The 22043-nt window shown below is 31.8% G+C and overlaps 1 protein-coding gene across 2 annotated transcripts in view; it reads right to left on the reverse strand.

Moving 5' to 3' along the window:
- The window catches only part of LOC123699392 (phospholipid phosphatase 2-like), an 80035-nt gene that overhangs the window by 3067 nt on the left and 54925 nt on the right, over positions 1–22043 (reverse strand). For both annotated transcript variants that reach the window (XM_045646337.1, XM_045646338.1), the window contains exons 2-6: positions 20528–20621; positions 4548–4702; positions 2401–2621; positions 1824–1950; positions 645–827 (exon numbers count right to left, since the gene is read on the reverse strand). In XM_045646337.1, coding sequence (XP_045502293.1) covers positions 645–827; positions 1824–1950; positions 2401–2621; positions 4548–4702; positions 20528–20621 — 780 coding nt within the window. The remainder of the gene's footprint in view (positions 1–644; positions 828–1823; positions 1951–2400; positions 2622–4547; positions 4703–20527; positions 20622–22043) is intronic.

Here is a 22043-nt window from a genome sequence, read left to right on the forward strand (position 1 = left end):
ATTATTATAGTCATTTTGAAGTCATAAACTATATTATATGAGTTGAAAGCTTCTCGTGATAAAGTGGTGTGGAATTGCACTTGACATGATCAAACAGACAAGTGTAATTTTAATCAAAATAATTGTTTGAGATAGTATACGGTTTTTTTCTTCTTTTTATTTGAGTGGAAAATGAAAGATATGTACTTTATTAGAGATTTTGATATTTGAAAAGTTCAGGAAATAAAAAGGAACGGGACCATGTTTTTATGTAAGTAATTAATTTCTGACTGTATGCTTTAATGAACTTTTTTACGAACTGCTAATAATATATATTTTTTTATGTTTACCTATCTATTCATTTTAAACTAGGCCAATATTTATTTAAGACTGATGAAATGAAAATTAATCTTTGAGACTAAAAAGACAATGTATTGATGTAATACACATTTTACATCTATACTTAATATTATATAAAGCTGAAGAGTTTGTTTGTTTATTTGAACGCGCTAATCTCATTCTCAGGATTTGAAAAATTATTTCGATGTTAAATAGCCTGTTCATCGAGGGAGGCTATAGGCTATATATCATCACGCTAAGATCAACAGCACGGCTAGTTTACAATAAAAAAAAAACTAACCTATTATAAACGATCTAATACTCACAGTATACACCAAACTGGCCAGCCCCATGATACCCCCAGCGAGCACATCCCACCAGTGGTGCCGGTGGTCCGTGACCCTGGTCAGCGGGCACACCACCGCGTATATGATGCAGAGGATCTGCACCAGCGGCACGATCAGGACCGACCGGTTGTGCCAACTGAATGCACGGCGTTGGAGGTACCACTACAAGGAAAGATATAATTTAAGAGACATTATAACCGTTTTATTAAAATTAATTGTCTCTGTCTGTCAGGACACAGAATGCGAATGAATGCTATACTTAATACGAAATATTAAATACGATAAATGGTAGTTAAGTAGCTAGCTGAAACCTAACTTGCACTAGAAGTAGTCTGTGTTCTAGAATAGACAAAACCAAATTTCAGACCGATTCGATCAGCAATTTTTGCGAGAAAGAATTAAAAAACATAAATTCTTACAAACTTCCACGTTAGAATATTAGTAGGATAGGATTTCATTATGAGTTTTTAAGTTTGTATCTAAGTATACCGATACAATTTAATAGAACTACTTACAAACATACGAAATGCTTGGAGAAAAGCTTAAAACTCTTGAACAAACGTCAACAATATAGATAATTCCATAACAATTGTTAAAAAGGGAACTGCACTTCAATCAGTACATTTAATAGCTTCCTCCCATTAGGATCCCAATTATATCCACTGACATCCTTCTTCACGTAATTGTGGGACATTAAAATGGGGAGGCAAGTGGAGTATGTAATTAATAATTACAGTTAATGTTCCGCTGATGGTATATCTTTATTTAAGAAATAATAGTACCGTGTCTGCATTAGACTTTAACATTTTTTATTGGTCAATTATTGAACTGTCACGGTAAATAAATCTATTTTATTTATTTAATTTTACCATTTCGATGATGATTTGACAATATAATTAAGTTATGGTACAAGATTATCTGTCTTATTTTATGTCAGAGCAAACAAAGTCCCAAAACACTTCCCATGAACCTGGTAGTGTTACAGATACTTTGCCGGTCTTTTAAGCAGGAATACACTCTTTTCTTGAAGTCCTAATTTCCTTAATTCTACAGAGGATTAAACATTTGTGCTAACCTTTGTAAATTTAAATTCTGATATCATACTTAAGGTAGAATTAAAAATAAATATAATAATTTAATAGTAAATAAGTAACTCACCGCCAAAAACAATCCACAGTACACAGCAAGCGAGGTATGGGCGGAGGGAAAACTCCTGCTGGCGTCTATCTGGAGGTACCGAGAGTATCGCGTCGAGGTGCATGTGTAGCTCGCTACGTACTCCGAACTATGGGAGAAAAGGTAACGTCAGTTGATAAAAATTATTGAAAAATGTTAAGAAGAAATAATTATAGCCTTTTTATGTTTCAGAAAGAAGGGAAAATTATTTTTAAACAATTTAAAACTTATCATCGGAAAGCTTAAAATCTCTGCAGGTGAAACAAGACAGCTGTTTGGATATTAAAAAATTCGCTGCCCTCTAAATTATTTGAAACTCAGTTATTGATCTAGTTTATTGAATTCAAACTTAATTACTGGTAAAATTCGGTATTTGTATTGCATAACTTGATTCATTGTTTAAAAAACAATTGCACTTGTCTTTTATGCGTCTACAGTTTGTGAATAAAGAAAATCTGATCAATCGATTGACAATCAGGGATAAAAATTGGGTATTCGTTAAACACTCTCTTACTTGTATCAGAAAGCAGCCATATTCGTCTATCATCTAATTACTTACTCATTGCAAGTCCTAGCTTTATCTGGCTCGCATAAATCGAAGAACGTCGGCCGCGGCGACCCCACCACGCACTTGACGACCTCCATGACCGTCAAGTTGACCACCGCGCCGTATATGTAGTCCCGGTATATGAGCCCAGCGGTGCCAACACTAGCGGAGAGTTTGTTCTTCTTTATCGTATATTCGTCGTCCCTGTGGAGGGCTGCTTCTACTGCCCATATCTAGAAAGAAAGGAGAGGGTTCTAGTTAAACTGTGATGAGGTTTGTAATTCTTGCAAAGGATGCCGGAAGATAGCAGTTTTAGAAATGGAAGAATTATGACCAAATTGTTATGAGGATTAGAAGCGTAAAACTGTAGCTGATTATGTGTGTTATTACCTATAGGTTGCTTGTTCCTCCCTGGTTATTATAATCGCTTGGTTCGTTCATGCTTTCTATGCAATATTATTAGGTATTTAAAAAAGATAAGATCTCGCGGAATATAGAGGTATCGGTGCCGAATGATTTGACTGTTGCACGTTTTGCAAATATTTGAAATAAAGTCGGGTCCTCTTCACTTAGAACTACTCAGTTAAAATATCAGTAAAAATATTGATAAACATATCTTTTCTCTTCTAGAAAAGTTCTATCTATACATATAATAAATCTGTAGAAGGGTCAATTCTGTACATTGAAAATATTGAAAAAATAAATAGCAGGGGGTGTTACTGGATCAATACCAAACCCAAATATGCGTTTAAAAAAATTTTTGTCTGTCTGTCTGTCTGTCTGTCTGTCTGTCTGTCTGTCTGTCTGTATGTTCAGGCATCACGTGAAAACTAACGGTTCGATTTCGATGAAACTTGGTATAATTATACCTTATTATCCTGGGCGTAAAATAGGATACTTTTTATCCTGCAAAAATACGTAGAAAAAAAATTATCTTAATTTTTCAGTTTTATCCATAGACGTTGTTCTGTAGAACCGCGAACACACGTTGCGTATTATTATAGCTCGAGCCGTATTTGGTCTTTATAATAGATATTTATAAGATATCATTGTCAGAGTTACTCAAAATGGAGAAATAAACCATCCACGCGAAGACTGCGCGGACGGAGTCGCGGGCGGAAGCTAGTATCTTAATAAAAACTTAATAACTAAGGTACCGTGAAATATAATATACCCTTCGTGGTTTTCTGTGGCTTCGTATGATTACTAATTAGTTACGCTGACCCCGAGCTAATGAGATTTTCAGTGAACAGAAGATTAATAATACTAATTATGTATTTTAATCGTAACACACTGGTCCAAGCTTTGTCAGTATATACCGATATAGTTATTGCGAGCAAATCAATTATTATTGGTTTAAAGCTATATGTTCATAAGGTATCAAAATTGTTTGTACTAATTTTTTTATAAACGTTTGGGAGTGTTTTAAATCTTTATTTTTATCACACATTCTCTACTGCTGGAACTGGATTTTAATCAATATTATTATTTCAGAATTAAACTAAGTATTTCTAGGATTCAAGAAGGATGTACATTCAAAATTCGATGCGTAAAAAGACAGGATAACGTCTGTCAGGTCATTAAAAAAACTAGATTAAGTCTAAAGATTAACAGTTATATCACACTACTTCCTAATGGATATCTTCTATCATAATACAAATAATAAATAACGTCCAAAATACAGTTATTACGAGACAAATGCAACCAGTGATTAAGCAGTAGGTCACTGCACTGTAATTAAGATAACCACATTTTTGTTTTTATTTATTGTTTTAGAACCGTTTAAATATAGATCATTTAATGTGTTTTGTTTTTTCATTTGTATTATGATTTACTAGCAACCTGTTCTTGTTTTGTCTGAGATAAAAATGTTATTAGATGAAAGAGGGCTTCAAAATGGCTTCTAATTATAAAATACCTATATTTTATGAAAATCCTTAAAGGCTAATATATTTATAATAAATCTATCAAGCATGTTAAGTGTTATATTATATAATATATTTGACGCCTGTTTTATTTAAATTTATTTGATAGAAATATCATTAAATTAAATGAAAACAGATGGCTTAGGGTTTTCAAAAATCATTAGGTATTATCCATTTTTCTTCTAACAAATTATTTTTAATAATCCTCTACTTAATAAAAATTAATACACTTACAATAATAAAAGGCACAATGACAGTGACAGCTGCGACGAGCGAGATGGAGATAGTGTCGCCGGTGTGCGGGAACGAGAGGTCCGGGTCGTTGCATCGAAAGCCGCTCTGCCTGCTCGGGAGTGCCCCCACTTCTAGCAGTATGCATACTGCTGCGACTGTGGACAACAAAATAATTGTTATTTTTTATAATACATATATTTAAGTCTTAATTATTTCAACAAAAAAAAATCGTTAGTCACGATAATGCGAAATTATACAGGTTTGAATCCTGCCTTAATAATAAACAAAATTCCATTTTTCTTATAAACCCGGCCTAATTTGATTTCTTACATGTTAAATAAGCTTTCTAAAAACTACTATAGTTTAACTAAGTACTTAGTTTGAATGATGTACAAAATAATACGAAATATTTTGCTTTCAATTATTTTCCATAATATCATCATACCTACATATTTTGTAAAACCCATCCTAACAAAAACCACGCAACGATTTGAGAACCTCCCCTCTTGTAAAGTTTAAAATTAGTCATTCAAACTTCTTCAGAAGCTGTTAAAAACACTGAAAACAATATGTAATTGATTAGCATTCATACTATAAGCGTGCGCAGGCGCAGAATCGATTTCACGGCGAGTTAAAGTCGAACATGTCAATACGTCTGACATTTATGACATACTATCAATCAGTTTGACGTCATCTAAAGAATTTTTATTATTTTTAAACAAATTACGCTCTTTGGTATTTTTGAAATGTGATGATTTTATTGTATTTTATGAGAATCTATACTTAATAATAAAGCTGAAGAGTTTGTTTGTTTGAACGCGCCAATCTCAGGAACTGCTAGTCCGATTTGAAAAATTCTTTCAGTGTTAGATAGCCAATTTATCGAGGAAGGCTATAATAATTATATTATCACGCTAAGACCAACAGGAGCGAAGCACAGCCACGTCTGTAATATTACTGTAAGTACTTATAAAGTCTTCTGCGTAAATACCTACTCGAATAATGTTTATTTAAGTAGATAAGATACTATTAAACTACGTCTTATAAACACGCGCTTTCATGATAATCAACTATTTAAGACCGCGGCTTCGCTAGAATGCAATATCTATCTATCAAAATTGGTTCCGCCGTTTTGGTGTGAAAACACAATTCTCAGAAAAACATACAAAAGTTTTACAAAGGTATGCTTGAAAGTTCCTTACATTTTTTTTCCTTCTGTTTCCAACCTTTTTCTATTTTAATTCATTAGAAATAAATTTAGCAAAAATATTTAAGGTCAAAAGCAATTAGAGTTTAAATTATTTCGCATTAAATTTATACAATTATTATGCTATGAAAGGAGTGTTAATTGTAGAAATGTAGGTTAAGTATTTCTGGAAAAGAAAATGCTTGGAGTTTATATTGGAAAGGTTTCCCTTAGCAGCAAAACACCAAAGAATTCTTTGATGTTTTTCTATGCTGTAATTTGTAAACTAGATGTTTTAATCGACCTTTGAACTTTCTTTTGCTGGACTGACCTAAAATCTATAAGACTAAAATGAAAAGAAAGAACTTAATTGCATTACTACAAATTACATCTATACTAATATTATAAAGCTGAGGAGTGTGTTTGTTTGAACGCGCTAATCTCGGGAACCACTGGTCCGATTTGAAAAATTTTTTCGGTGTTAGATAGCCCATTTATCGAGGAAGGTATAGGCTATATATCATCACGCTACGACCAACAGGAGTGGAGCCACGGGGGTGAAACCGCGCGGAGCAGCTAGTAGGTAATATATTATTAGTCTTTATAAAGAATAGCGGCCTATGAACTATCTGAACAAAATAAGATAAACACTCTTTATTATTATATCATTCCCTGCATAAAATTACAAGAGACTTACAATAAAGAATAAAGAAGAACTTACAATAAAGGGCATAACATAGTTTTTATCCCGGAAATTCCACAAGAACAGAAACTATTAAAATCCCGGTACTGTCTCCTTTGACGCGGGTGAAGCCGCGGGCGGAAAGCTAGTAAATAATGGTGGTATTAAATCAAACAGGTGTAGCCCAGAATAAAAATCTAATCAACATTCTACCCATAGTCACCAATTATGCATGTACCACATACATTATGCAACATTATAATTATTAATAGCTGACGCAATTATCTTATACATTTCCTTAATTAAAATGCATGTGGGCTATAAATCTGGTAATACCTACTAATTTCGTATCTATTTAATTAATGTAAAATATATCTGTCTTAACTAAAACTTTTTAATTTAGACCTTATGCCAAAAATGATCTTTTATAGATAACTAGCTTTCCACCCGCGGCTTCGCCCGCTTTGTCTAAAACCTAATAAATAATATACTAAAACCTTCCTCTTGAATCACTCTATCTATTAAAAAAACCGCATCAAAATCCGTTGCGTAGTTTTAAAGATTTAAGCATACAAAGGGACATAGGGACATAGAAAGCGACTTTGTTTTATACTATGTTGATGATAATGTCAGGAAAAAACGTGGTATAAACATAAAATATACAGAAATGGTCACTAATAGCACTAGGTAATAGGATATGACTGAAATATTATGGAGCCTTATTTAGTATCTACATTCACATAACAACCAAAGCTACAACCTACAACATTATTTTGAGAGCCAACAATTTGATAATAATATATTCTTAGATTAAGGATTGGTCTCCGCGATCACCAATCCTTAATCTAAGAATATAATATTATTGTCTTGTTAGCTCTATGTTCCTAAAATAATAAATTTTGATAGAACTTTTCCAATATTTATTATAATTTATTAATGTATGACATAATTTCAAACGTCTTACATTAAATTATCGGGGTCTTACGTGAAGTCGTTACTCATATCAATTCCTTTAAGAGATTGGAAATTATAGTTTAATGATAGGAAACGATAAATTTTGGTATTTATATAACTCAGTGCTCAAATTAACTATTTATCGAGTGGAAATTATTAATATCTAGCTATTAAAAATATAAGTACCTTTCTCTTTCTTTTGGTTTGATTTGTGTGAAATGGTATTAAATTGAATTTTTGATGAAATTTTAATGGTGCATTTTATATTATTTATGTCAGTTGTTTTTGTTTTCTGTTATACTAGCTTTCCGCCCGCAGCTTCGCCCGCTTTGTCTAAAACTTAATAAATTATATACTAAAACCTGCCTCGAGAACCAATCTATTAATAGAAAAAACCGCATCAAAATCCGTTGCGTATTTTTAAAGATTTGAGCTTACATAGGAACATAAGAAGACAGAGAAAGCGACTGTTTTATACTAACTATGTAGTGATGATACTTAACACGGTCAAGAATCTTCTTTTAAATCATAGTTAAAATTTATTGTAATGACTGACAATTCTATTATTTTATCTATTTAGGCTAAATAATGCAACTGTAGGCCAAGCCACAAATGGGGAGAAAGCATAGATAAAAAACGCGTGGGGGTCATGTGGCTTGCTTATTAGCTATGTATGATAATAATAATATGATAGTAGATATCTATGGAATTTTAAATGAAAGTAGAAGTTATTGAAACGATAGTGAAATGTCTTTTATTGGCTTTGATGTAGTAGTGAATTAGTTTTTTCAGATAAGGTTTAAGGTTACTGGGTTAACTAATTAGTTAATCTGTGGTAACACTAAGGCTAACTTGAAAATAACAGTAATCTATTATACTAATAATATTATAAAGCTGGAGAGTCTGTTTGTTTGAACACTCTAATCTCAGGAACTACAGGTCCGATTTGAAAAATTATTTCGGTATTAGATAGCCCATATATCGAGGAAGGTTATAGGCCATATATCATCACGGTAAGACCAACAGGAGCGGAGCAATGAGGATGAAACCGCGGAGCACAGCTAGTGTAATTATATAATTTGTATATAACAACCTACATCTGTGATTAAATACTATGGATTAAATATCTAACTAAATTATCGCTACATTAGCATCAGTAGTAACTACTATAATGTCAAATTTCAAAGTATTCCCCGCTACTAATCTAGATGCAAGTTTAAATCAATTAGAAGGGCCAGTAATAATTTAAACTTTACTATACTGACCTGCATAAAAGTTATGGAGCGGATATGACGTGTCTTCGAGAATTTTAATTGCATTTAAGAGCGTAGGATTTTGATCTTTTAAGAATTTTTCTTAATGAAGATGCTGTAGGTTAATGAATTCTTGTGTTTGAGATAGTTAATCATAATGTTTTAATTTATTGATTGTATTTGAATTAGAATCTTTGTATGTTGGTAAGGTATGTTGATTATGTATGTTGTTATGTTGGTTGTTGGTTGTTGATTGTCTTTGAAATTAAAACTTTATTCACTTATTTTGTAGATGTGAATTGTTAAAACTAGATTAAGCCCGCGGGTTTTGCTAATCTGCTTGGACAGATTGTAATCTATCTTTGTGCAGCTAGATTTCAATATTCGATGCGCCATTTAATAGAGAAAGAAAAAATTTAAAAGTACTAGGATAGTGTGTTATAACAGAAGGTTATAAAGTGTTTCATGGTCCAGAAAATTAATTAATTAAATGTAACATGATTTCTCAGTGAGATGCATTTTTATATTTTTGAAAAAACTTACAAGGAATCTTTTTACCTGTTTTAATTGCAGCTCTGCGTCATACTCGTGAAAAACGTATGAATATTTTGAATACTAAGATTGCAACATTATCTTCCTCCCTATTTCTTTGCAATTCAAAATAACACCTTATTAATGAAAGTATAGATAATTCTCTGTACATTTGAAAGTTTATCAATATTTTGGAATGTGCTCAGGTTCCCACATTATTTTCCCTCTTATTTCTTTCCAATATAGAAGCATGCCTTGAAAATTATCTTAACTTAAGTCACTTTAAAATCCAATAGTATAAATTTTAGAGCTTACGGTAACCTTTTCTTTCACATTGCAACATGCGGATATACCTAGTAATTACTCAATCTATTGTGTATAAAACAATAGTTCAGATTTAGATATAGTTTCGCAACTTTTGTATTGAATTTATTTAAGCAAATTAAGTCCTCTTGGCTTACTTTTAGTCACGACAGTCAAATTTTACAATTAATTCCTGTAACAGTGTGTAATTTTTTGTAGAATTTTAGTAGAAAAGTGGCCAGAAGACCGTATTGCTTGTTGGAATTTGGAGCCTTCTCGTTCAGTACCTATTTTTATTGAAATTTTAAATTCCAATCTTTATTCGGCCTGAATTGGCACTGTATCACTATGAAACAACTGTCCACTGCAAATATGAACAACGATACTGAATTCATGTTTTAGTATTAAGTTTTTAATAATATATTTTCATGACAAATTTCACATACCTACGGCACGATCTGATTCATATCGTCGAATCGAATAAGAACAAAAACTTCTCGTTGTGATCTATCGTTCTTCTTGACATTATCGTTCAGTTCATTAATAACCCAACCCATCAGTTTTCCATACCTAAAAGACACAGACCCCTTGTTCAATAACTAGCAAATTTGTGCTAATTCGTGTTTTGAGGTCTGTCCATCCGTCCTGCTAGTCGCTATGTAGGGCAGTTGCAATTGTTGCAACTGCAGTGCGAAATATACGGACGAATAATGTGATTGTAATCGTTTGTTTTGTTTGGTTTTTAGTGTATTGTTTTATGTAAGCAGAGCGAATATTGTGGTAACATGTAATCAGTGATCAGTTGATAAATAATGCGTAATGTTTTTTCTATTTTAATTTACTTCGTTAAAATATTTTTGATGATTTCACTACGCTTGTTTTCGATGATTTTAGTAGGCTTCTCAAAAACTTTCTATAGTTATATAGCATATACCTATTATAACGAAACCATGTTATGGTTTTGACTATTTATAAACTGGCAAATTGAGCATTCATATTCCCATAGAACTTTAGTTAGTATAGATATGAAAAAACAATGAGACTACTTGGGTGTTCTTAAATTGCGGTTATCTTTTAAAGCAAAAGACATCGTCGATGACTAATGACTGATATTTCAATTATTTTACACTGATGAATTATTGCAAAAGTACCGTACATTAGCCATAGAATATGCGTTCTACAACAAATATCACATAACTGTGAGAACCATAAACGATTAGACGGAACGGAAATGTCACTTTGTTCAGTAAAACGGCAACCGAGCGTCAAAGAAACCCGTATTTGATTTGAGATAAAACGTTTAGACACTTATTTGATTTCGAATTTCCTGCAACACCTGAGACAAAAGTGGGGTTATCTGAAGTAGATTTCCAGGTATTTATCTCTATTGCGTGAAGGTTATTTAATGTTTAAGGGATTTTTGTGGTACTTGGAATTACTTTGTGTCATGTCCCGTTCCAAGTATATTCAGAGATTCGTTTTGCATACGGATGGACAAAATTATCTCATCTGCGAATTATTATAATATGTATTAAAGATTTATGTTAATGTTTATTGTTATTTACTTATTTACATTAGCTATTTTATATTACTTATAATCCAAACCTCCATATAATTTATCGTGTTCCCTTTTCTTACAGGACACTCCGACCTACGGAATCAGAAATACATTGATAACAAATTCCAAAAGTATATTATTTTAATTTAATTTTGGTACAAAGCCGCGTTCGCGCTCCTATTTCTCTCCCGTATATTCCAATAAAGTGAAACGATTAGGCGTATAATACCTGCGAAGCGACGTGACCTTACTGTAATAATATTTAGTGTTATATCGATTGTAAAATTGAATCATTAATACCTAGTACGTTGTTAATGTTTTACGATTATTGATTTCGCTTTTAGCATATAAATCGTACTATTTGTGTGTATGAATTTAAATTGATATAGAAATGTTAAACTGTGAAATAATCACTTTCTTTTACATAGAAAAACACTATTATTTAAATCCGATACTATGGTAATCAGTAATCACATTATTAAACAAGCTTTTAGTGTAAAATATCCCATTTCAACTATAAATTTACATTGTCTATAGGCATTCCATGGGCCATGAATAAAAAAACAATTTTATAGTCAACGCGTTTCATAAAAATATCATCTTTCCTAACATTTTAGCACATCCAGACATTTTAAAAGCACATCAACGCATAATAACATAAATAGCGTATACTATTTTGATATCTAGCACACATAAATACGGCATATTTTCCTGTGAATAAATTTAAACTTATATTTCAGTATACAGACACGTTTTTATTAAATTAACGTGTTGCATTGTGACCCCATTCTAAACATATTTAGGATATTGTTTAAATTTAAACTTTAAGTTAATGCAGTAGAGTTGAAGTTGCTAGTTAGATGTTTGATTAGTAATTAGCAAATACGAAATATTGTTATTGCAGATGTGTTTTAAAGAATAAGATGTAGCTAATTATATACTTGCACTAATAAATTAGAAAGATTTACTGTTTGTGAATACCTATGCTACATTTCTATTTTTACTTTGTTCGTTAGTTATCCGTATTTAAAAGGTTTTAAGATACTGATACATTTATTTATTTACATTTAGTAAAGGAAACATGGTCTTTAATGTTAGTTTAACATTTGATAGAATTTTTTTTCTATAAAACTTAAACCCAAGTGTTCTCGAATTTATAAAAGTTACATTATTCGATCTACGCTCTATCGCGAAGAGCTATAACTTGATGGATTCTTGCTTGAGACGTGCCGATAGATTCGCGAAAGTCTTCAAATTCTGTGCCTATTTAAAAAAGGAAAAACTGTGCTAATTCAAGTTTATAACATTTACCAGTATTTATGGCGGCTACTTGTCTTTAACAAAATAATTTATGATTCAATTAAGAAAAGTAGGTACACGATCGCCTCTACGCATTTTTCTGTTCCCCCTTCCCTGAAAAATGGGACAAACCTCCAAAAAGGTCCCATAATTGTTCGAACACCGTTATTAATTTTATAATCACCAGGAAGCAATAATCTCTAGATAGACCTGTTGTTATTTATCTTTTTGGCCACGGAAGTGATTTTGCGGACGTGCAAAAATAATTAATTTAGGAACAATACGCGAATCGTGATCGAGAATAAAAAAACCACGGACGTGTTATTGTTTTTAATTTTTTTTTTGAATGCAACACCATAAAAATGTGAAAATTTTTAATTATTATTTTTGTTGCAGCTATGTTTGATGTGCGATTTTTTTTAAGCTTGAAATTTATAAGTTATACCACAGATAAACAAAGACATGATAAGTCATAAATTCTACAGATAATAAATTTAATATAGATTCAACTTTTTGTTGGTTATTTTAAGCAGTTTATTTATTTAGTAAGTGGTTTACAATATATTAAAATAATAATATTACTGAACATTAATTTTTTTTATGTATCATGGCGATATTATACCATTTAAGTATCAATAAGAATTTCTTGGACAGTCATAAAAGATCTCACTTCTGGAATATTAAAAAGCACTTAAAGCGCGTTATTCTAGAATAATCTATGCTAAGATAAAGGTAATGTAAAGTAAATGATCCACCATTACAGGAGATAAGGTAATGCCTTACTGGGAATGTCATGTGATTTCTGAGGACTTGTTTTTTTACATTTGTTTTGTTTTAAAGAGCTACAAAATGGATAAATGCTCAGCATATTTATTCATTTAACTGTAATTATTTTATAAAGTACCTACCTATGACTATCCTGATGCAATTAACTGCACTGCATGATTAATCGTGTTTGGATTATGAAATTTATTGCCAAATACTTATTCATTCAAGTTGAATGAATAAGTATTTTTTTATAAAGTACATAAGGAAATGGAAACTATCCTGTTGCAGCTAATCATGTTTGAATTTTGAAAATTGACAAACGTTGCTTACAGATAGAATATTTATTTGATTTTACCGTGAATAAAATCAAGAAACTCTACGTGATTATGGATAGATGTAAATTTTATATAATATATTAACCAATGTAGTAGGTACAAAACTGTCGTGATAATTTTCATGGGAATGTTTTCCTAGTTAACTATAGACTTGAAGGTTCATAAAGACATGTTTGTTAATAAACGTTAAATGTCAAATGAGAGATTCACAAAAATGGCAACATGTGCAATTTAACAAATGCTATTTGTACACGATTCGACACGATTTGGGTCATAATAGTAATCAACAGATTGTAACATCTAGGATATATCTACTTTTCCCACTTTTTTCTGAAGAAAGCTCAAATGATTGTGTCGCAAATTCCTATAGAAAGATGGACAGACACACAAATGTTCAGAGATGGATGTTTTTTCGTCTGTTTAAACGGATTGGAAATCAACAGATATTACTTACAGACATACTGACAAAATTACTGCTTGAAGAACTGAAAGAACGGGAGGTAATAAACCTACATTGAAAGGCCCCTACCTCCAGAAACAAACAACATATCAGAAAATCGCTCCGTTGTAGCGTGAAAGACAGACAAACAAACACACTTTCTTATTTATAATATTTGTAATAATACAGGAAAGCGAATGAACTGGCAAACGGTACATATACAGGGTACATTTAAATAAATCCCATAAAATGACTATTTCTGTAACTTTATTAACGTGAATCAAATTAAATACTTACTAATGAAAGGACCCAGACTAACCTCTGGACTATTTGAACTTATGTAATTACAAGACATTTAGCTATCTTACTTTGTTACATAACTTATCCGATTTATTTATGTCTCTTAATAGATTAATTAAGAAAAATATTACATTATTTTTACGTTTTTATATCATGTTAGCAATTAGTAAGAAAACCAATGACATGTCGAAGAATCAAAAGTTCGACGACATGTGACATCCGCCAACCCGTATTTGGCCAGCATGGTGGATCATGGCCTGAACCTCATAGGAGGCTTGTGGCCCAGCAGTGGGAACGCGTATATGGGCTTGATATCAAAATTTCAAAGAAATAAAGAGAGATGTCACAAAGTTTACGACTTTTTGAAGACATTTGAATATCAGTGCGCCTGTCTGCGGCTGAACATTTATGGATGAAATTACATGAATTTGCAACATACAAAGATGTAAATTATACATTGCTATTAAAAGCTATACAATTTCTTTGCTAAATATAGGTTTAATAAATCCAAACAAAATACGGAAGTAAATCTGTTTGTTTGTTACATGTTAACGGCTAAAATAATGAGCCGAATGTTTTGTAATGTGATAGACTAGTTTAGCAAATAGTTACTTTGTAATTGGACGTAAGTAATAGCATGTTAAATTATGTACTTATTCAAGTTAATAGGAAACTAAATCTACTAATCTAACCTTTACTTTTTCTTGGGAGAGTTTAATTTGATGACTTTGATTTATCTATTATCTTCTCTATATACCAACATAAAACATATTATGTAATTATACTTTCCTATATAAAATAAAATGTATTAGTTACACCACATAGCTCAAGAACGGCTGAACTGATATTGTAAAAATTTGTGAGTTGGTCATCATAGGATTTAATAAAAAATCTACAATAACAAAATTTTAGAAAAGTTACTACTACGTACTTGGACGCTAGTTATTTATCGCATAAACTACAATGTATATTGAAAATCGACACAAAATATTATTCATCACTTTCAACTTTCCGATCATTATGAAGTACTTGACATATTCCAAGTTTCCATTGATGGTGGAAGATGACCGCAAAATAGTTACAATTTGTATAGACATTGTACATCAAGTGAAATTATTTATTTTCGAGAAAATGTATATTTATAAACATCTACCTGTCCCGGCAAACGTTGTTCTGCCTTACTCTTCATCATTTAGGGGTATGAAAAATAGATGTTAGCCGATTCTCAGACCTAGATACCCGAAAAGCACACAAAATTTCATGAGAATCGGTCCAGCCGTTTTGGAGGAGGTAACTGACATTGTGACATTTTATATATAAGATTAGCTGCAAAATTTGCCGAACGAGTCGAGCTGTTTTCTAGTTTTAAGCTTACACATTTGGCAAGCATTTGGCGATTCATTTTTATTATATTGATAGATTTATAAATATTATGTAGACTGATTCACAGCTAGTAAGTATCAAAAGAACTAAGTAGCCTCAAGTACTTTAAAAAAAGTACTAAACTAAAGAAAATTTAAGAGTTTTCTTTGAAGAGATTATTTTAACACTCAACCGGAAAAATCTTTCTTTATTCATATACAGGGTGTAATCGTTAAGTGTGCACAGGCGATTATTCCGTAACTATTACAGATATCAAAAAACTTTAAACTTATATCGAAAGTATTTAACCTAATGAGTAAAATGGCCATAATAAATTTTTAAAAATAAAACGAGAAATATCTAAAAAATTAACTTGAAACCCTCCCATACATTTAGTATGAGATACGAATATCTCATGTACATGGGTTGATCCAAAAGTAATGATAATCAATATTAAACAAGGTCATTACAGTTATAATAATTATGAAGTTCTCTAGATAGTCTTCTAACTAGAAAATATACTTCAATATTTTTTTTCCTAAACTTAAAAAAAAAATTGACTTCATCCACAAAAACCCCTCCACGCGGCCATCACTTCGCTGTCGTCTTAAAATAATTTATTGCTAAGAAAGTGTTTCTTGTGCCGAGGAAAGAGATAAAAGTAAATAGGAGCTAGATCTAAAAAATAGGGTAGGTGTTCAAGCATTTGGAATGCCGATTTTTGAATGGCAGCCATCGCAACTGACGCTTTGTGATCTCGTGCGTTGTCTTGGTGAAACAGCGTTCAGGTCCGCAGTTTGCCATGTCTCTTTCCTTACTAACCTACCGCAATCTTTTAATTTGGTCTGTTTAGTAAGAGCCCAATAAAATGGCTACCTTTTTAAAATATTCCACCATAATTATTTCTTCAGCGTCCCAAAAAACTACCGCTTTAATCTAACCTACTGATTTTCACTTTGAATTTCTTCATCGTCACTTTGGAAGCTCGCATCCAGGACATTGATTGTTTTTTGGTTTCAGCATAAACATGGTGAACTCGGGTAACGTCCATGATCACAAAACGTGACAAAAAATTATCCTGATATCATGAAAAATTTAGAAATTTACCCTCTACATGTCGAATCGTTGTTTCTTCTTTTCGTCGGGAAACATTCTGGCACGCACGGTTCACATTCAAATTAATGTAAATAATTGGAAACGTGGCCTGTTGATATGATTTTTTTGTGATTACTTAGTGAATACATGAGCAAGCAAAAAACATTTATTTTATATTTTTATGTGCACAGGAAATACCCAATTATCATTACTTTTGGATCAACCTAGTACATTTAATATGAAAGATTTTAGCTTTTTCTTTCTTTTTTTGGTTTTCTGCTTTAATTACTTCGCAAATTTGAAGGGAAGTTCATTTACAAACTGTAAATAGAGCTCCTCATTGTATTGCACAATGAGGACATCACTTCGAAAATCTGCTATGAATACAAAATGTATGGGAAATAAAATGTATGGGAGCGTTTAATGTAACATTTTTGGATATTTCTCGTTTTATTTTTAAAAATTTATTATGGCCATTTTACTCATTAGGTTAAGTACTTTCGATATCAGTTTAAAGTTTTTTGGTATCTGCAATAGTTACGGAATAATCGCTTGTGCACACTTAACGATTACACCCTGTATACTACTACGTACATGTACATTTATTTATTTATATAGATTACAGATAGAGCTATCTACACGGTCATGATCGGGGAAATACGAATGACATTGATCTTGATACTGTACCGTCGAAGTCAAGATACTACCAGATAAGCCTATCTAACAGTTGATATTATTCTGTATTTTATTGTGTTATAGATGTTTTTGACATTCACATAAATAGTAAATGTAGGTGTGAAAAGAAAGTTAATGTTGCAATAAATATTAGATTAGATTAGAAGTAGAAATCACGTTTTTTAAATAAAGTCTAACTTCCTTAGGTTCATATTAAATGTTAAAACTTCAAGTTACAAATCAATTTCTATGAAGAAAAATATTTGTGTATCGATTCGTTTTGTATATTTAATGTCAAGTCGCCCAACACCCAAATTGAATTCAAGAAATTTCTTCTCCAAACAAAGTCCTATAGGTTCTGCTCGATTAGCAAAAGGTGCATAAAATAAACAGAAAATGCAAACACGCATGTGTGCACGACTGTACCGTAACGTCGTGAGGTGTCAGCGTTATGTCAACAATGTCAAAAGTGTCAACAATGTCAAACGTGACGACCACCCACGGTGTCAGCGATGTCGGGGTCATGTATATGACTATGTGGTTATATTAATATACTGTTAAATAGATTTAGATGGACAGTTTATGTGGTGTCGAGTTTCAAGCGTGTACAGTGAAGTGGAGAATCGGTTTTATATTGTTTTAGGATTAGGTGTTAGATTTTTATATCCTAATAAAAATGGAAATAACATATCGCTTATATTTTGTTCTTAAAGCTTGAACTTAAAACCTAAATAGTATATCTAATGAACAAACATGATTGACTTTTTTTTTTAACGTGAGGAAATTCATCATGAATACCGGCTGCTTCGGGGGCAGCAGCGCGGTTATGTCTAACTTCTACTGACTAAAACCTCACGGTGGCCTACTTCCGCGCAAGTAAAGGGGGGATCCCGGGATCTCCGGTGGGAACGCTCACGGTACCCCTCGCGCGCCTGCCATTGGCAATCTACTCGCACGTAGTCGCAGACTACCCTACGCGCATGCCTTGCACTACGACAGACTGCAGCCACAACAGTCTGTCGCCCTCCTCGCGTTGCCTATTGAATGTGTGCAGCCCCCGCGCGCCGCACACACTCTGCAACGATAAAGGCAAGAGCTCGTCGGGTCTACTAAGTGACCCGACGTCCCCTGCGGCGTGCTCTGCGACGCACGGGATTCCTACGCTCCCGGTCGCGCTCAGCACTTTCTTTCTGTGACATCACTGCATCACAGAAAGACAGCACTGCCATCCACACGTCCTCTCTTTCGCACATGGCGCCAACTACGATCGGAAGTGAGAGGTCAGATCCAACCATAGGACGTAGTGCATCGCGTTCTGCTAACTTGACTTGACAAACATGATTGACTTGCTATGCGTGCGTTTAAATAATTTATTTTATTGTGATATTTCACACAATTTTTTGCACACAATTTTATTGCGGTAATTTATTAAATTAACTATTATCACAAATTAAAAATTCAACTATATAAGTGTGTGATATAAACTTATTAACATTTACTGATTACTCCCATAAAAGCTTATGAAAGCTTTGGCGCCTATCAACAAAAGTTTACAATTAAAATTTAAATACAAGTATTAATACAAAAAAACAATCCACCATATTCATATGCCACATTAATAGCGTTATAATAAGACAGCAAACATTAATTATGCCCACAGTCCAGTTGTGATCATTTCGGGAGCCACAGTTTTCGAGTTACAAACTGACACACAAACGGACCACACGCATTGTGTAACTGATACATGAATTGTTATATCTAATTAAATACACTCTTCTGTAATAGATACTTTTGTTAATAGACTGTTATATTGTGTTACATTATTACGTATCATTGTTCAAATTTTATGGTCTTGTGAAAATACGTATCGAATTTTTAAATCTGATGTAGGTTATAGTTATGGGTAAAAAATAACAGTAATATTCGTTTGCTTGTAAAAACTAAAGGAAAATAGAAAAAAAAAATGCTGTACAATTTCTACGGCAACATCTGAAAATCAATGATATTTCAATAAGTAATAATGCCTATTGTGGCATACAAATATTTAAGTTATTACTATTTATTTCATCTTCAATGTAAATTATTTTTTTATGTGTCCATAGAAAACGTATTTTCATTTTATTTAATTTTATTTCATTATGTACGATACCAGCGAAGCCGCCGACAAAAACACTATTAAGTCTATTATAATATTTTATGTATTACATAGTAATAAAACCCAAAAACCACAAACCAATGGTAACCAAATACCACAAATTGCGGTCTGACCTGCTACTAATTTACTTACGTTTTGTAAAAAATACCCTATTGTGTTACGAACCTGTCCTTTGTTTTGATTAGAATTAACGTTAGAGACATAAATCGAATTCAATTTTTAATTTTAAATAACAATAGCTAAAAAATGTGTAATACTAATTATATGAAGAAATTTAAAACTCATAATGATAATGGAAACGGTGTAATAATACCAACAGTCCCATAAAAATTATCTTCGTAACTTGATTGTATTTCTCATGGTACAGTATAATTTTCCACAAAAAAAGAATATCTCAAACATTCGTTTATTCAAGTTTTAACTATGTACAGTTTTTTTATTAAGGAATATATATTTAAGGAATATATATAATGAACATAAGCGCAGCGCGGGAACATTCACGACAATAATATATGAAACGTGATCACACACAAAAATTAGGGCCAGCTTAATTATCAGCTCTAATTAGGCGCCAGGCGCTCTAGCCAATTAAGTATGCGTTGAACTTGGTCAAAACTATAATAATGTGCTCTTAATTGCTTCATAAATTTCAAATATAGATCATTATGTAATTAATTATATAATAGGATCATCTATTAATGCGCAGTTTAAAGTGATTTTAAATGTCAAAGTAGTTTAAATGCCAATAAATCTTTATAAGTTTACTGTTCTATTTTGATGATTAGAGATTTGTTTAGTTCTAAAAATTGTTATTGTATATTTGTTGATAAAATTACTGTAAAATTTACGAATTCGTTAAACTCACAGATCACAGAATGGTTAAATTATAATGTAAAGGTTTTTAAATATTCTATGGTATCTTATTTAATAATAGCTCAAATATTTGATGCTGCACCAATATATAAAAAATTCGATTTCGAAAAATGTCCAGGTTCTACAATCCTTTTGCTCTCCATTAGTCCAAATAATAAGAACGATTTGTATATTTATAAGTCTAAGACTTAATACATAATTTTGTTACTTACCCAATAATAATATAGGGAGATCGATAAGCAAATGCCACAAGAGATTGTGTCGGGCCTGCATCTCCACGGGGGCTGGTTGTTGGTCGGCTACCGTCTGGAAATAAAACAGATAATAAATACTCTGGCTCAACTAGTACTAAACAATTCTATTTTAGAAAGTAGGGTTTTATGGAATTTAGACAATTTTATGAATGTATTCAAGGATATATTTTTATAATATTTTAAAGAACACGAATAATTGAATAAGATGCATCTTTTTGACGCAGTTTTTGTCCTAAAGATAGATTTAAAGTTAAAGTTAAATCTCATACATTATTTAACTAAAGATGATCGATGCTATTACATACCTAACTATTATAATTATCCGTATTACTAAGTACTGCGTGACCGTGTCAAAAAGATCTTGATTCTGAAGTAAAATTGACCAAATAATTTCATAGTACAATTTGCTTTTTAAACTGAGTGCTGAGTTCTGATAAAGGCTGTCAAGATATTCTTAAAAGGAAGGTGTGATTTGTCAAATTTCTTGTTTTCCATGATTCATGCCCGTAAAATTTATGTGACTGATTTATTTTCGTCCTGTCGACATATCTATGCGTTTTACTGCAACTATCATAGATTTCTTCTGACCTATAAAACTGAGATTATTTTGTTTTAGGGATTAGTGAATTGTATAATTTTTAGTATGTTTTAGTTAACTACACTAAACATTTTTATATATTGTAACATTCATGATCCCATTAGTGTTAGATTTGTACATCGGATGGATCAAAAATGCTACGCTCGTCACATCGTGTTTTCAACAGCAGAGTCCTTTTGTTAGATATAAGTTTAATAAAATCAAAGTCACGAAGTATTAAGAGGAAAGTCGTGTTGTTCTGTTGACTGAATTTTATTTATTTTTAACTGATATTCCCAATACGATAGAAGTTTCGTAGTTTCTTAAACGTTCATTCGTTCTTCCGTTTCTTAAACGTTTTTAGAAATGTCGTCCACACAAGACAAGAACTAACAAATATTATGTTTCTAAATTAGTTTTTTTTTTGTATTTTGTTAGTTTATAATTTTTGCCTACTACTTACATTACTTAATCATTATTGTTATTTATAAGTGCTTCAGAAGTAAATAACATACAGTGGGTTTTACGTTCAGTACCTAATAGTCTCTCTCATATTATATTATCCTATCATACTACCCTATCCTACTATTACAAACGTGAAAATTTTTGAGAACGAATGTTTATATTACCTACTTCTACATGCAATGTAGTTAATCGGTATATAGAATTTTGTTCTCTCTCATATTATATTATCCTATCATACTACCCTATCCTACTATTACAAACGTGAAAATTTTTGAGAACGAATGTTTATATTACCTACTTCTACATGCAATGTAGTTAATCGGTATATAGAATTTTGTTCTCTCTCATATTATATTATCCTATCATACTACCCTATCCTACTATTACAAACGTGAAAATTTTTGAGAACGAATGTTTATATTACCTACTTCT

The sequence above is a fragment of the Colias croceus genome, chromosome 17, assembly GCF_905220415.1.
Source record: "Colias croceus chromosome 17, ilColCroc2.1".
Taxonomy (NCBI): domain Eukaryota; kingdom Metazoa; phylum Arthropoda; class Insecta; order Lepidoptera; family Pieridae; genus Colias; species Colias croceus.